Source organism: Carettochelys insculpta, chromosome 8 (genome assembly GCF_033958435.1).
Source record: "Carettochelys insculpta isolate YL-2023 chromosome 8, ASM3395843v1, whole genome shotgun sequence".
Lineage (NCBI taxonomy): Eukaryota > Metazoa > Chordata > Testudines > Carettochelyidae > Carettochelys > Carettochelys insculpta.
The window spans coordinates 30,283,013-30,300,730 of NC_134144.1; the positions used below are offsets into that span (position 1 = coordinate 30,283,013).

General features: G+C 36.7%; 1 protein-coding gene across 3 annotated transcripts in view; it reads left to right on the forward strand.

Moving 5' to 3' along the window:
* The window catches only part of SESTD1 (SEC14 and spectrin domain containing 1), a 136,651-nt gene extending 120,446 nt beyond the window's left edge, over nt 1–16,205 (forward strand). For all 3 annotated transcript variants that reach the window (XM_075001113.1, XM_075001112.1, XM_075001114.1), the window contains 6 exons: nt 1,061–1,220; nt 4,778–4,859; nt 5,553–5,675; nt 6,413–6,604; nt 8,655–8,776; nt 15,458–16,205. In XM_075001113.1, the coding sequence (XP_074857214.1) occupies nt 1,061–1,220; nt 4,778–4,859; nt 5,553–5,675; nt 6,413–6,604; nt 8,655–8,776; nt 15,458–15,587 (809 nt within the window). In that variant the 3' untranslated portion in view covers nt 15,588–16,205. The remainder of the gene's footprint in view (nt 1–1,060; nt 1,221–4,777; nt 4,860–5,552; nt 5,676–6,412; nt 6,605–8,654; nt 8,777–15,457) is intronic.
* Nucleotides 16,206–17,718: the final 1,513 nt, after the last annotated feature.

The following is a 17,718-nucleotide window of genomic DNA, read 5'->3' on the forward strand; positions in this document are numbered from 1 at the left end:
AATGCTGAGGGCAAATTTTTCCAATTTTATATAATATGTTTAACCATTTTCCCCTTGATCAGTTCTTTCTTTACTCTATTTCACCCCTTTTTTTTACATGTAGTAAGATCACCTCTCCCCAGCGCTAAACTAAATACATTTCTCTACTGCATGTTTATATCATATTTGGCTGTGCTATGTTCTGAGACTATTTTATATGAAAAATGATGTAAGTAGTATGCACACAAATGCAATATATTATTTCAGGAGATTTACGTTTGGCAACAAACCTAAAGTTTATACCTTGGACTATACCTTTTTTCATCAGTCATGGCGGGAGCAGGGCCTTCACTGCTGGAGGTATAGCCTGTCCTCCCTGGAGGATGATGAAACTCCTGTTCCCCAGCAGAGAATCCTTTATGAGTTAACTAAACTCTGAAGGGAGTTATATTCTGCCTAGCCAACCCTAGAATGCATACAATGACAACACTCATTAATTTTTACAGGCTCTAAATGCCACATGTTGGCTTTACTATAAGGGAAAGGGCAGTATGTAGGAAGAAGAGGGTGGAATAAAAAGATATATTAAAATTGAAAAAGCTGAAGTAAATTTGAAAAGTTATTGCACATATACAGGAATTTGTATTGTGTATACCCCAAGCCATATGCTATATTAAAATGGCATGACCTAAGTGTGCTGTGCTATAGATTTAACAACAGACATACAGGACAAGCACTGAAAGATTCTTCAAACTGAAGTACCCAGTATTTGTCAGCCATGTAAAATCTCTTTTAAAATCGTAGCCTGGATGTTCTTTGCATCATAAACATTATGATGCTGTGGCCAAAATGGCTAATGCCATCCTTGGATGTATTAACAGGAGAATACTGAGTCGGCATATGAAGGTTATCTTACTTCTGTAATGGGCACTGGTGCAACTACAACTGAAATACAGTGTCCAGCACTGGTGTCCGCATTTCCAGCAGGATGTTGAAAAATTGGAGGGGGTTCAAACAACGGGGAGAACTGACCAAATGTAATTGGTAACTAACCAATTATTTTCATTTATTTTGTTTTCAGACTTAGGCCTGCAAGGTTTGCGGGAGAAAGGTCAAGGTCTTCTTGACCAGATATCTAACCAGGCATCCTGGGCCTATGGGAAAGATGTAACAACAGAAAACAAAGAAAATGTGGACCACATCCAGGGAGTGATGGAAGATATGCAGCTTAGAAAGCAACGGTAATAATAGCACTTCTAGTGGTTATGAAGATTTTTATACGTTAAAAGCTCACTTTGAAAAGAAAATATTAATTTATGCAGCTGAAATCTGTGTGACTTAAGTCTCACATTCTATTTAATTGAGAGAGGAGTTTTCTTTTCTTCTTCCCCTTGGACCCAGAGATGGATACATTGCAGGACTGGATGAAGCTGAGAGAGTGATACGTATGCTCCTGTCAATTCTGATACTTAAGTGTGAGCAAATGTACATTACTCAAAAACAATAATATGGAGACAGTGTATGATCTCCTCTTATAGGCACTGCCAGACGCTCAGAGGCAGTAACAAAGTCTCCTCTTAGAATATATGCACTTGAGGGCATGGAAGCAGAGGCAGGGCAACCGCAAGGGAGAGGAAGCTAGGGAGCAGTAGACATACGTGGTGTGCTCTTATGAAAGCACACTGTAACTCGTGCTGTCATTTAATCATTAACTCTCCCTCCCAGGCTTAAATTCTTGTGGAGGAGGTCTCAATTCACTAGTAAATTCTTGTTTGGGTGTGCACTGAACTAGCTGTTAAACTGTGTAAGTCCCACTGATTTAAAGTTAAGCAAGTACATAAAAGCTGTCTTGCAGAAACCAGCTACTTCAGGATAGGCCCATAAAAAACAACAGAACACCACTGGTCATTGCCTACAGCCCCCAACTCAAACCACTGCAAACTATCATTAAAGACCTACAACCCATCCTTAATCAGGATGCCACACACTAGAAGGCTGTAGGTGACAGGCGTGTTCTGTCCTACAGACAACACCCCAACCTTAATAATACCAATCCTGGAACATTTCCTTGCAATAAGCCCCGTTGCCCGCTTTGCCCACATTTATTCAGGAGATACCATCACTAAACCTAACTAGGTTATTCACAGAATCACGGGCACATTCATCATGTTCCTCTGCTAACATATATGCCATCATGTGCCAATGATGCCTGCATACTTTGTATATAGGGCAAATGGTAAATACGCTTCAACAAAGAATGAATGGACACAAAACAGACAGCAAAAAGCTCTTAACTCACAAGCCTGTCAGCCAGCACTTTAATGGAGTGGGCCATTCTGTTGACCTGAAAATCTGTGTTTTACTGAAGAGGAACTTTAAGAATGGCCTACAAAGAGAGAATGCTAAGGTCTCTTTTATATTCAAATTTGACACATTAACACATGGTTTGAACCGGGACGCCAATTACCTAGCCCATTATATAAGGACTCTTTTACATACTTTGTTTTATCTGACTCTTGATTTCCCCCTCCCCAACCCCTGTTCTCTTCTGATTTGCCCACCTTGATTACAATTTTCCTGATTTGTCAACCTTGGTAACTATTTTTGGTTCTCTGTGCCTTAAATATTGAGTCTGTTCTGGTATGTCTATGGTCTGAAGAAGTGGGTCTGTCCCATGAAAGCTCATCACCTAATAAATTATTCTGTTAGTCTTTAAAGTGCTACTGGACTGCTTTTTTGTTTTGACGGTATATAGACTAACAGCTCTCTCTCTCTGTTGCATAGGATGTGTTTAACTGTCTTCCTAAATTGTGGCCTATTGTGTTAAACACAGCTATTTTCCTCATAGTTCTTTATTACCAATATGATTGTAATTGTCATAAAGATGTTGCATATGGCCAGGTTTACACTTAAGCAGAAGGTTGAATTAAAGTACACAATTCCAGCTATGTTAATTACCTTAATTTGGGCTTCTGCACCATCACTATTAAGGGAAGTTGAGGGGCAGGAGTACCGGCGCCAATGCAGGCGTCCTCTGAGCTCAGTTAGGACATCCCTACTAGGTACAAAATCAAACTCCAGAAGATGACCATGGCAGCATAGACATGGCCTCAGTTAGAGAGGAGATGGTCTGTGTGATTGCAAGAGTGTGAGACGAGGAAGTGTTTGTCCTCGAGAAACTTAAAAATTGAAAACTTACCAGAAAGCCCTTGGCGTCATACAGGTGCTCTAGCCATAGCAATCTTTGAAGGATGTTTATTTTGAATTCATGTTGACAAATGACATTCTTAATATGCTAATATGGTATGTGGTTTTGTTATACTAATTGCAACTCAATCAGAATGAAATAAAAGCCGTACTTTTCCTTACCGTTACCATTGTCGTTTCTACCAGACAGAGAAGTTTAGATAGAGTTCTACCCAATTTGCACAGTTTATGCTCAATAAAATTAAATGCCCAAGGACTAATCTTTAAAAATATTCATCTTACCACAAAAGCACATTTTTCTGTGTCAGGGACATAAGTTTCTATAATGAGAATGCCTCTTTCATAGTATTACCTATATTATATTTTCCAGGGAGAGAACAATACAGGTAGGAGAGATGAATGTGAATTTTCTCCCCTCTGATGTATACGCACAAAGGAATTTGTCTCTGTTAGCCTGAATACAAATCAGGTTCAAAGTAAAGTCAGACAAGGCATTCATTTGTAATCTATTTTCCCATTTGCTTTGCAAGATTTGTTTCTAATAGTTAATTGTAAATAGTGTTAAGATTCCTGGTAGGTCCAAAACACGTGTGAGTAACACAGTAAGAATTGTAAAATATTGGCTACTAAAACTATCAAATGTTTCATAATTTTGCATGTTTATTTTTAGACACACTTTGGCTAGATCACTTCAGTTTTTGAAATTTAAAAGCCACGTTTCCTCACACTCTCACAGTAGTGGCTGCTTCGTGTAAACATTGCAGCATTACAGGGCACACTTAACAAAGCTCACAGTTTTAATACATTACGCTTGTGCAGGGCTCATGCATGCTACAAAGCTTGTTTGCAAAACAGTCATGTACGTATCCTCTCACCTATAAAGCTAACTGTTGGTATTATGATTAAATATCAGAATTTGTTCCTAGGCTATGTAGGATTATGATTCTCCCTCTATCTTCGACCTAAGTATCTTTTAAATTCAAGGGGAAACTCATTATTTAGATTAACTTGTTACAATATTGAACTTTGGTGGTTGACAGGGAAATGCTTCCAATATTTTCATATCATGGCTACAGAAAATTAAGTCACGAGGTTAATTTTAGTTATCTTTCTGTATTCATTTTATATAAATTACATTGTGTATGATTTCCAGCTAAGCAAATCATCCAAACTAACCTTCAATGCTTTTATGGCTCTTTGAGATGATAAATTTACCTTGTAACCTTTTAAATAGTAGTTGGCTAATCATGGTGAAGTGGGGAAATGCAGGTGAATTTTAGTGCTTCTCCAGTATTATTCATCAGAGTCTCTTGTAGGGGTTGACTATTGACATATTGGTGTTTTCTAGTGCTTACCTGAGTTTACTGCATGCGTCTTTGGAGTGCATTGTAAAAGTCAGTAATGTGTGGGCCAGGCCAGACATAATGTTACAGAATTACCTTTTTCATGAAAAGTGACTTCTTAATTCTGTACATTTAAAATGCATGAATTGTGATACCATAGTTGTCAGCATTCTCAGGATATATTCAGTGTGCTGAATGGTGACTTTCTGTGCTATTTCAGTTATTCCTCAATGTTTGGGTTTCCTCAGGTGTGAGGACATGGTAGATGTGCGACGGCTAAAGATGCTTCAGATGGTACAATTATTTAAATGTGAAGAGGATGCTGCTCAGGTAAGAGTTGGCTATAGAACTTTGCAGTTCTGCCATATTCAGATGTTTGCATGTTGGCCTGTGTGCGAAATATTCCTTAAATAGGTATTGACTGCAGCTGACTGTGCTCTTGTGATGACATGATCCTTCCAGAAACTGAGGGCTTGTATAACATAGCCACCAAATAGGTCTTCACTCAAGCTGCGTCTTGGTACTAACTGCAAACTTTTCTCTAATACATCTAATTTAAATGGAAATCTTGATTACATAAAACATATAATAGCCAGATATTTTGTAATCATGTGTCGGGTTTTATATTAATGTAAATAAAAATGCCTGAATTGCAAGTATCTTTTTTAAAAAAGTAATAATAAAATCATTCATTTTCATACAGGACCCATATAGGAACCGTTGAGCCACTCCTGCAATATTTGTGTTGACAAATGCTTTGTTCAATTTTATAATATAATTTTCTCTTTTTATTCTTTTAAAGGTACTGTTACTTTGTTTTTAATTACTTCCCAGTATGCACAAAGAGTAGTAAATTATGGCAATGAATAAAAGTAAAGTAGAAGGAGATTACACACACATCTGATTTAGGTGAAACCTTTTCTGAAGTTTCAACTGCAAAGTGATTTTTCAGTTCTATATTGAGCTCAGTGCACTTGATATTTATTTTTAATCAGCTTTCTAATTTATTGCACTTTTATTAAGGCAGTAGAATGGTTAAGTGAACTGCTGGATGCTCTGCTCAAGACCCACGTCCGATTGGGAGATGATGCTCAAGAAACCAAAGTTTTGTTGGAAAAACATAGAAAGTTTGTTGATGTTGCACAGGTGAGTGGTGAATTATCTTCATTCTAAAAATTCACTTTTCTGTAGCTACAAGCAGCTTTTAGCTCAATTTTCTCTGAATCTGGGAGGACAGGAATAAGGTTTCCATTGTTAATTTCACTGTTTGCTTACTTTGCATTCATGGTTGCATAGGGCAATAATGACGGCCAAAATTAGTAATTAGCTTTGGAATGATTATAAAGCTGCAGGGTTCATATTGATGCTGGCAGCCGTAAGGCCTTCATAGGTGTGATGGGCAGAGGAAATTGAGTATAAAACAATGTTCGTATTGATTATTTATTTTAAAGGAGAAATATGTGAGACTGTGCTCTAATAAATTCTGAGGTCATGGCAACTAACGTAGCAAAAATATGGGGCCAACCGTGTGGTATATTTGTACAGCTCTGCACTATAGTCTGAGATGTTATTTTTATGTCTAGTTCCAGGATAGCAGTATCTAGAGATCGAGGAACTACACTGCATCTCAAAAGCAACTCTCACACTGATGTATGATAGGCATAAACTAAAAACCAAAAAACCAGAAGTATTAGGTATCTACTTAGTGAACTAATTGTTGTTCACACAATGTGTAAACGATGACTTTTTTTTTAAACTAGAGTAGATCAGTGCAAACAAGCTTTATGGAATTCATTTCTTGCAGTTTTGTATGTATTGTTGCAAACTGTCCATTCTGAAGTTGAAATTATAATTTTGCACGTACTCTCTTGTTTTCTTTACAGAGTACTTATGATTATGGGAGACAGTTACTGCAGGCTACAGTTGTGCTGTGCCAGTCTCTGCGATGTGCTTCTAGGTCCTCAGGAGACACACTTCCAAGACTGAACAGAGTATGGAAACAGTTTACAATAACTTCTGAAGAGAGAGTGCACCGGTTGGAAATGGCTATTGCATTTCATTCAAATGCTGAAAAGGTGAGCTGTTTTAGAAAGAAGTACTAGTTCTATTTTAGTGGACGTAAAATGGAAAATAAAATTAATCCTGCTGCATGTTGACTGAACTATAATCAAACTTTGCTTATTTTGCTTTCGACATTTAAAAAAAGAAATTAAATATCGTATTCTATATTGAAAATACTTTCATAAATCAGCTCTTTAAAATGTAAAATCAATCCCATAAAACTGTTATAAATACAGTGTTTTTTGTGCTGGTACTTGCTGATACATCAGCAGACCCAGCCATGAGATTGGCTGTGGGGAGAGTGCAGGGAGCTGGCTGAATATTGTCACTTTTTGCAAAAAAGGCATGGCATAGATGTAAATTATTTCTTCCATTTGATTATAATAATCACATAGCTGTAAATTACTTTTGATTTGAAAATATTGGCTTGATGGGGCTATATAATCAACCTAATATGTAGCATATATTAATCTGTATGATAACCTATATAACACCTAAGGGAATAAAAATAGTCTTTATGGTTAATGCACTGTCCTGGGAACCTAAACAACTTAGTTTACTTCCTAACTCTGCTGCTGACTTTTGTGGGATGCAGTTATTGTTAGGAGTACTCTGTTTTTATTATAAAAGTAAGTGTCCCCAGTGGGGTTTTAGTTGTGCTCACAGAGAAGGGCACACGTTGCTTACCATAAGATTCTGAGGAAAAACTGACATTGCAGTAGATACTGCTGGACAATTTTGTCTGCTTAAATGCATGAGTTCCAGAAACTGTTAGCTTGCGATTGAGGCAGAGGCACATTAATTCTTCAGAACATATAAGTTCAAATGATTTGGGGGATGTGGGTTGTTAGTACAGTACCAAACTCCACCCACATGAATGTAGATTGTCACTTTTATATAACTGTTTTTAGAAAAAAGTTCTGGTAAGGATCTTAAAACCACATCATGATGGTATATGATAGTCAACCTAGGGAACAGTAAATGCATAAATTCAAATTGATATTAACACACAGTGCTGTTCTAGACTTAATCTATATATTACTAACTTCCAATAAGTTTTTCTTAAATTTCACTTTGGATTTGAAGATACTGAGAGCGTCAGAAGGTTGATAAAGGGGAACCAAATCTGTCAGTTCAGATCAAATCTAGGTCAATAGTGCCTGAAAGCTATTTGAATCTGATGGTAAATGAGACAAGTTCCGTGGCTGGTAAATGAATTAACTATTTCAGTCCAGCTCTTAATAGAGACTTCTCCATGTCCCCAAACTTTCATAATTGGAAATAATTCACTGACGCACGTGTAGGCAGTCTAAGTAGAAAGAGAATGAATAGGCAGAGAGAATTACTTTCTCATCCATAAAGGTAGTCTTCCTACAACTGTGTTGTGGTATATGGGTGGGACACTGTCAGGGACCTTCCATCTGGTGCTATATCTTAGCCATTTTACAACTATTGAACTTTGTACTGGTGTGTATTGTCAGAAAAACTGTTTGGTACTCTCAAGAATAAATTGAGTGCCCTCTTTAATATTCATGGGCTTGTATTTCAAATAATTTGGCTTGTTTGCTGATGCAGTTTATTTTTGTTAGAATACCTGGTGGCGAGCTGTGATTGGACTTATTTAAATACTGGCAACTACTTAGCAGTAACGTGAGATGTATTGTATCGGAGTGGTAGCCGTGTTAGTCTGTATCTGTAACAGCAACGAAGGGTCCTGTGGCACCTTATAGACTACCAGAAAAGTTTTGAGCATGAGCTTTCGTGAGCACAGACTCACTTCAGCAGATTGATGAAGTGAGTCTGTGCTCACGAAAGCTCATGCTCAAAACTTTTCTGGTAGTCTATAAGGTGGCACAGGACCCTTCGTTGCTGTGAAATGTATTGGCACCCAGTACAGCAAGCAGCCTGTACCATCTTTGTTAACATGGGTTAATCATTTGTTTTAGATTTCTCTGAGTATAGTTTGATTGTTACAGGTTGGTCTTGTATAAATGTGTACACGATGATGCGTTAATTATGCTGTCCACTCTCCTGTTTTTTACATTTCCATATCTTTTGTTACAGTTTTTGCAAGAATTTTCAGAGCAGCCAGAAGCCATTAATGAAATGGAACAATTTGATGAAATTGAAGCAGTTGGGAAATCACTACTGGACAGACTAACAGTGCCTGTAGTTTATCCTGATGGGTATGGAACACGTTATTGTTATACTTTCTCAATATGCCTTCCTTTAAGATTGGCAGTGGTTTCTCATGTAGAGATTATTAGATTGTTTGATTAATGTTTAAATTGTTCCTATTTATTAAACTGCAGGATGTACAATGAGGTGATAAAATTTGCAGATGATACTGACTTACTCAAAACTCTTGTATCCAAAGATGATTTCAAAGGGATCCCATTAAAGTTGGTGACTAGGTAACAAAATGGTAGATGAAATTCAGTGTAAATGTGCAAAATAATGCAAAGTAATTGCAAGTATAGAGGAAAGCTGTGGGTTTCAATTAGCTGTTATCACTCAAAAAAGACATCTTGGAGTTGTCATAAATAGCTACTGTTTCCCAATGAACAGATGTTTACAGATGTCTAACAAAATATGAGGAACTATTACAAAAGAAGACAAAATTTCATAAAGCCATTGTATAAGTCCATAATATACCCATGCCTTGAACACTGTACCATTCTGGTCACCCCATCTAAAAATATATTGGAGTTGGAAAAGTTACAGTAAAGGGCAAAAAATATGATTGGGGTGTCGGAAACAGCTTCCATTTGAAGAGCGATTAAAAAGACTGGGACTCTTCATCTTAGGAAAGAGATGAAGAATGTTATGGTAGAGGGCTATAAAATCATGACTATAACACAAAAGGTGAATAGGCAAGTGTTATTTACTGGTCCATGTAACAGTGGGTCTTTTGTGGGGAGGGATAGCTCAGTGGTTTGAGCACTGGCCTGCTAAATCTAGGGTTGTGAGTTCAATCCTTGAGCAGGCCATTTAGGAGTGTGGGGCAAATAAATTTTTAAAAAAATTGTCAGGGATGGTGCTTGGCCCTGCCAAGAGGGCAGGGGACTGGAGTCAATGACCTTCCAGCTCTAAGATATGTATATTTTATAGGTCACTTAATGCAATCAATAGGTAGGAGGTTTAAAGCACGCAGAAGCATTCCTTTGCAGAATGAACAGTCACCCTGTGAAATTTATTGCCATCGGTTGTTGTGAAGGCCAAAAGTATAATTGGCTTCCAAAAAAAAAAGAAAGAAAGAAAAATAGATGAACCTCACCTCCAAGAACTTCTCATTGGGTATAAGCCAAGATGATGAGGGACATAACACCATGTTCTGGGTATCCCTGAACCTCCAACTGCCAGAAGCTGCGAATGGTTAACAGCTGATGGATCACTCAAAATGGCCCTGGTTTGCTCATTGCTTCTGAAATATCTGACATCAGCCATTGATCTAATCTAATGAGGGCTGTTTCTAGAGTCTTAAAAGTCAGTGTAATGAACTATTATTGGGATTTTTTCCTCAGGAGTACAAAGTGGGGCAGTACCACTCCATAACTAGCTAATGGGGTGTGGGGGGGAATCAGCAATATAAATAACATGACAATTGCTTTCGACTGTATTATTTATTTCCATAACTTGGACTGCACAAAAGATCCTTATACTTTGGAGATGTTCTCCTTCTCAGAAGTGTTGCTGAATAAGCAGTAGCCAAATAGTGCACTAAAAGGAGTTTTCATAATTGTATTTGGGTACTGCTCCAATGAGAAATTGCAGCAGTAGAAACACAAAAAGCATGCATAGTTCTTGCCTACATAAGGCCTGGATCTTCCTAGTGGTCTCACTGTCTAACTTTCATCAGTGGTTAAAGTTCACCAGTGGATAGTTTTCTAAACATGTCTTAATGTCTTTGTCATTAAAATGTCCATTTAACGTTCTGAAAACTGGTGAAATGTGTTGTCTGAAACAAGACGCAATTGCTGGTCTGTCAGGGTTTTCCTCCATGGATGATTATAACTAGAAATAAAAAACAAATAAACACAGGCAAAATAAAATACTGGAATCCTCTCATAGTTTTTCACAAAACTTTTCCCTGAGACTTCTGGGTCCTTGTTGGCTGTGGTTTTCAACCTTTGGGGACGGTCTTAAAAAATGGGTGAAGGTCCAAGCAATCATTTTCTCCATTGCTCTCCAGGCAACCATCCCAATGACCAAGTTTATCCCAGGTTCTGACAGTAGTGGTGGGATGGGGGCAGCTCACCATCATTGCTTTGTTGTATTTTAAAATGTTGCTCATGGTTTCTGTCTCCATACACTTAGCTGTCAGAATGATAGAAGGAATATTTCCCAGGCAAATATTTATTCATAAATCAAGTGCTGCTTTGCTGCCTGCCATACTTCTTGCAAATAAAAATTTATTAATTGGACTGTTTACAAATACTGGCAAAGCCAATCTGAGAGTTTTATTTGTAGGCCTATTTATATATACTTTTTCTGCATTTAGTCCTCCCTAGTATCAGTTATTCTTATATTGCTTAGTGAGGGAAAAACAAACAAACAAACAAACAAAAAAAAACATTTTGCTCGGAGAAATACTATGTCTTGATAAAGTCAGTGCTTACCTAGAATGGGACTGCACAATTGCTGTGTGATCTTCCGTATTATATACAGTGAAATTCCTTTAATATGGCCTCTGATGATTCAGAAATTCTGATGGTCTGACATCTGGCAATAATAGTCCCATTTATGGAGATAATCCAGCAAAATTTGATGGTCTGACATATCCGGCATCGATCCAGCATGAGGCTCACTTGTTAGCTGCTCAGGCAGCATTTAGTGATGAGCTTTGGTAGGGGATAGGCAGAGTGTACCTGACTGAGGCTCGGATGTGAGCTGCAATAGTAAATTTTGTGATCTCTCAGTCATGGACTGTTGAGAGTGAGTTTACAGCACCATCATGTAATATTTGCCATCTTCCCATATTGCCATTCGAAATTATTCAAAGTTTGTTGTGTTCATCCCAATATATTTGGATTTTAATGAGCCCATCTACCATTTATAATGGTTTCTAAGGCTAGCAAAGTGAAGAAAGTTTGTAAAGGCTCAAAAAGGAAGCACATTACATTGATGATCCATCAAAAATTGGAAATAATATGATGACTTGAAAGTGGCTAAACCAGAAATGTGATAATTCAGCAATACAGTATTCGATCATCTACGATATAAAATATCAGGAAACAAAAGAAACAGTTGTGATCTTTTGTAGCTGCATCAGGTAACTTCAAAAGTGCTGAAAAATAACAAACATTGAAAATGCCTAATTAGATAGTATTTAAATGGTTTATGGCTAAGCGTTCAGAAGGAAAGCCAATAACGGGGTCTATGCTAATTGGAAAGGCTAAGCTTTTTTATGATCACATGAAAATTACTGCAAAGTGCTCATTCTCTGATGGCTGGGTATGTAATTTCAAAGAAAATCACAGTATATGTAAGCTTGATGTTTGTGGTGAAGTGTTGTCTGCGGATACTGAAGCAACTGAGAAATACAGTGAGTTCGTCCAAGATTTAGTCGAGCAGTATAATCTGTCACCTGCCCAAATATATAATGCTGATGAAACTGGCGTTTTTTGGCACTGTTTGCCTAACAGCATTTGGTGGAAGTGAAAAAAGTGTTTGTGGTTTCAAATTAAATAAGGTTAGGCTTATGGTTCTTGTATGTGCTAATGCTGATGGTAGTCATAAGTTGAAACTTTTTGCTATTGGCAAATTCAAAAAACCAAGAGTTTTCAAAAGTGCTTCACACCTTCCTGTTGTTTATGATGATCAGTCAAATTGTTGGTTGACTGCAGAGCTTTTCAAAGACTGTTTTTTCAATAATTTTGTGCCAGCAGTGAAGGAAAACTTCAGAAAGTAAGGATTGTGTGAGGATAGTAAAGCTATTCTCCTATTAGATAATTGTAGGGCACATCCTCCAGTTTCAGAACTCATTTGTGGGAATATCTTCACTACCTAATTGCCTCAAAACATGACATCTTTCATTTGCAAGTGAGTGAATTCTGACTGTAGTTTATATGATTTTCGGTCTTTTAATATTAAGGATGCAATTAGTGTTGCTGCTTTAGCAAGGAAGGATTTTAAGGCTTCCAACCCTAAGAGCCTGGTGAAAACTTTGAACAGATTCCATATTTCAGGATGGTTCGTCAGATGATGAGTTTGAAGGATTTACTGGTATAACAAGGCATTTGAAGAGACATTTTAAAATATTGTTGCAGGTGCTTCTTGGGTAAATCCTATCAGCAAGCTTACAGAGGGGGAAGTTAAAGAATGGGTTGATGCTGATAAGGACTCTCCAGTAGTAGAAGAGATAAGTGATGGCCAAATTATTCAAAGTGTAGTAAACCCAGAGATGGCTCAAGAAGCTGAGGAAGATGAAGAAAAAGAGCCTAAAACCCAAATCAGCTGTCAGCAAGCTTCAGAATTTCTTACAGGTTTTGTGAAACTTGCTGAGAGTAACATTCACTACACTGCCACAGAAGTAATGAATCTACATATGATAAAAGTAATTGATTATAAGAAAAAAATCAACATTAATGGAACAAGCAGATCTCAGAGACATTTTTAAGAGGGCATCAAAGAAAATCACTTCTACAGCCCCTGTTCCTTCAACTTCAGCTGCAGCTATGGATGTACCCTTGGAAGATGAACCTGCTGACATCCATGTTGAAGATAATCTTCACCGTAATGATCCAGATGTTGCAGAGAGGCCTCACCGTGATGACCCTGAACCTGTAGCTGAATAAACTACAATGGAATAGTCATCAGATTAGTTGTGCAGCTACAGCATCTACAGAAGTTTTAAGTGACCTTTTTCAGTAAATAAGTGAATTTTTGTTGCATTAAGTGAAAAGTTTATTTAAGCTACAATTAGTAAATACAGTGCAGTATGAGGTTTAATTTTCTGATAAAGAAAGAAAATTACAGCATTAAGTTGTGAATTACAAATTGTATGTAAGTGTCTGAAGTATAACTTTACTGTATTGAAGTGTAAAAGCCATGCTGCACACTAATCTCCTGCTATGGGTATTTCATCTACCGTTATGGGTACTTCACTTTTTGCATCATCTATGCAGTATTGGTGAGTACAGTACAGTAGTATTTACAGTGTAATAAATGTGGTGTGGTGTAGTAAATACAGTATCAAAATAGCGTATAACACATACATTAGTGAAATTAGAATGTCTCAGTATATCACTATGGTGACATCCAATAATCTGGAAAATTTGGTAATCCGGCACCTATCTAGTCCCAGATGTGCCAGATTAAAGGAATTTTACTGTACATTATAGAGTAGATGAGCATGTTTTGGTTTTTTTTTTTTTGAAAAAATGCTGTGATTTCTGTTCCTGAGAATCAATCTCACCTTTTTTGTTAGAGCAATTGCAAAGTAATTTGTATCTTCTTAATGAGACATTGTTCCATTTCTGACAGTGGAGTATCTGTCTTACAGGGAAGTAATGTTTTTTATAAGGACAGTCACTTATTTTATGTGCTTTTCAGTTTTCTCGATAGATCTGAAGAAGTCGGTCTGTCCCACAAAAGTTCATCATCATCTAATAAATCACCTTGTTAGTCTTTAAAATGCTACGTGACTGCTGTTTAGTTTTCTGGATAAACTATTTTAAGGAACGTTTGTCAATTTAAAAATCATAGTTCTGTCTGAACAGTTTTTATCTTCTCACTTGCAACATCAGTGACAGCAGACATTGAAAGAGATGAGAAGAAAAAGTATTTACTCAGGTTTTGTTGTTGTTGCTATTGGTGTTTATGTTGTGTATTTGATGTTATAGTCATCTTCGCTACTCCTGGTACAGTTGTCAGTAAAATCAGTCCTTTGTCTTTTCTATGTGAAGAAAGAATTTTTTTTTGAGAGAAAGCAAGGACATAAGTTTGAAAAACCACAAGAATACACAGGTGGACTCGGGCAAATGTGCTCTCTGAAATGACTTTTAACTCATTTTTTGAAGACTGTTAGATTTCATGTTGACAGTGTTCCTAAAAGACTGTGTCCCATCCCTTTCTTTAACCAATTTCACTCTAACCTCATACACCATGTATCTCCTAACTGGCAAGTACTTTATTTTCTGGCAAGTGCTCAGCTTCCATTGCTAGAGAAGGTAACAGCAGTCTCAGGACAAGTAACAATGGTGTTGCAGTGTCACGGATCACTTGTTATTGCTGTATGATGAAATCAAAACCCCACTAGACAGACAATGACTGTCAATCAGAGAAGTAGCATTTAGAAGAATCTAAATGAATTAAATGGCCAGTTGCTCTTTTCTTGTAGCTATAAGGAGCTATGTAATGAATGTGTGTATGTTGTTGACTTATGAATTTGTGTAGCACATTTTGGTGCTGTTTCAATAGAAATAGCCTTGTTTCTGCTATTAAACAAACATTTGATTTTCTGACTTCTGGACATTAATGTAAAGAAGCCTAATAACAATTCTCTGTTTAAAAAAAAATGAAATTTGTACTCAGAAGTGGCAGATTTGCCATCCTGCCATTTATAGAACAATGCAAACGTTAGCACAAGGCAAAGCTAACTTACATTGACCTGCTAATATGTTTCATAGCTCTTTCTGAAGGAACTGCTTGGGTGAGAGGACAGCTCAATCTCCATATTCATTCTGTCCTTGGTTGATTTTCTGATCAGTTACAGCAGAATTTCAATTCAAGGTCTGCTGTAAAGCCCACTGACTTTGGTATTTAAAATCATAAGCAGAAAAGAACCATTTCACGTCTTCAGGAGGTTATTTCTATTCATGTGAAAATTCCAATTGTGTTTTACCTGTTTGTTTGTTTTTTCATAGTACTGAACAGTACTTTGGGAGCCCAAGTGACATGGCTTCTACAGCAGAACACATAAGAGAGAAGATGAAGCTTGTTAGCCTGAAGAAGCAACAGCTGAGACAACCAGAAACCACTACCCCAGAGAGCTAATAGACTGGACCTTTAACTACCAGCTCATAATTATACTTCAGTTTGTAACCCAGCATGTTGTCTGAATATTACAGCATTTGGCATAACGCATTTCATAGGCATTTATGAAAGCCTCATCTTTTTCCAAGTAAACATTGCTCCTCAACATCTTAACACTACATCTGCCAAGCCATAATTATTTAAATGCTATGAAACCATAGATTCAAAATATCTTATCAAAAGGAATGGTAAACCTTGCACTGAAAAATTGCTGTAAAGCTTTACTCTGACCTGTCAGTTGCTTCTTAGTTAAACAGCTGACATGAGCTTTGAATGGTGCTAAGCAGAATGTAGAAGTTCCACATATGATGTAGTGGCTCTCGTTGCCCCCATCCCAAGGTGATGTAGTATTTTTAGGCTGTAGGCAAGCTACCCATTTGTGTAGACAGTGGTGACCCTATAATTTTAATTTGTAATACATTAAAAATGACCATTTCTCTTGTTCCAATACACAGCCTGACCATCAAATCTTTGATATATCGGATTCATTACAAACGTTTTCCTATTTGTACTGATATGTATTAAAAGCTGATTGTGCTTAATAAAAAACATCTTTTAAAAATCTGATACAAATTGGTTGTTATGATTTATCTTCCCAAATATGACTGTCGTTTGTTACTCAAAGTTGGTAAACCCACATTTTGATTTGTTTACACACACACACACACACACACACACACACACACACACACACACACACACACACACAATATTCTTCCTAAGAGTCATGTTGTGATATTTTTACTCACTGAGTAGTGCCTTTCTTTAGGAGTAACTCAACTGACATCAGTGAAGCTACTTCTGGAATAAATTAGCAGGATATACAGTCTGGCCCTCAATTACTGAGGTGTTTTTCCCTTAAAACTGGGAAAATTCAATAGTTCCCCAACACAAAACTATTATGTGCTCAAGGCAGAGGATAAAACATTAACAAGGCCACACCATAAGCTCAGTTGTTTTGGCTGCTAGGTGTTTTTTGTGTTTTCTTGTAAGATTCCTGTACTTCTAGGCTGTTCGGGAATTTCATAATGACCACTTGTAATGAAATGAAGCAATAGGGAAGGCATCAACTGCTCTACCGCCTCAATCCAAATGGCATAGACCATATTCTTCCCTTACAGTTGTTTTACCTATTAAATTTATCGTTGCAGTGGCCGGATTGACTATACAGTTTCTTGAAATGTAGTTATATTCACACAATAGTTAAGTTAATCATCACTTTAAAAAATGCAGGGAGCTTTCAGCCTTCCTTCTAGATTAAGGACTATGCTTTCTCATATTAAAAATTTTTTTCTTGCAATTCTCTACATTTGTATTCTCTTTATTTTGCTCTATATTAAATGTGAGGTAAGGACAAAGACCAACATGTCACTAAGGAAACCAATTTAAATTTTGAGTGGCTTCTAAGTAGTACTATATATTTTTATGTATCCCTTTAAGAAGTCTTTTTTTTTAAAGAACACTTTGTATTCCTTAAAGAACTTGGTCCGCAATGTAACTTGTTTACTGTTGTCACTTTCTTTCACCATTGGCAAATAACTACTTCACAGAATGAAGGTATTTATATATAACAATTAAAATGTCACCATATAATAGATAAGGTGAGCTGTTTACCTCTTGTTCAAATTATGAATAAATAATTTCTCATTACAGTAAATGGCAGATCATGTTTCAAAGTACTTTAGCAAGAAATACAGAATAATATTTTACAGTACTACTGAATCTAATTTATTTTTACAGTATATTTAAGTAATATTGTAAAACCAGGTTTATAGTATTTTTCATATGCATTTTAAAAGGTTTCTTTAATATTACAATAACCAATTTTAAGTGAGGTTAAATAGTTTGATTCTAAGAAAAAAGATTTTTGTTGTTGTTGTGGATAATTTGGGGGATGAGAGAGCTTTACATGGAAAGAGCAAACAGGATGAATAGTATTTAACACAAGATACAAACATCTAATTAAACCAAGCCATTAATAAGGACGAAGACTCCACTTTCACAAAAGTTGTTTATAAATAAGGAACTGCAGCATACAATCCTGGAAGAATGCTAGTGTTCAAAACAAGACACTTGCTGATCGTAAACTTAA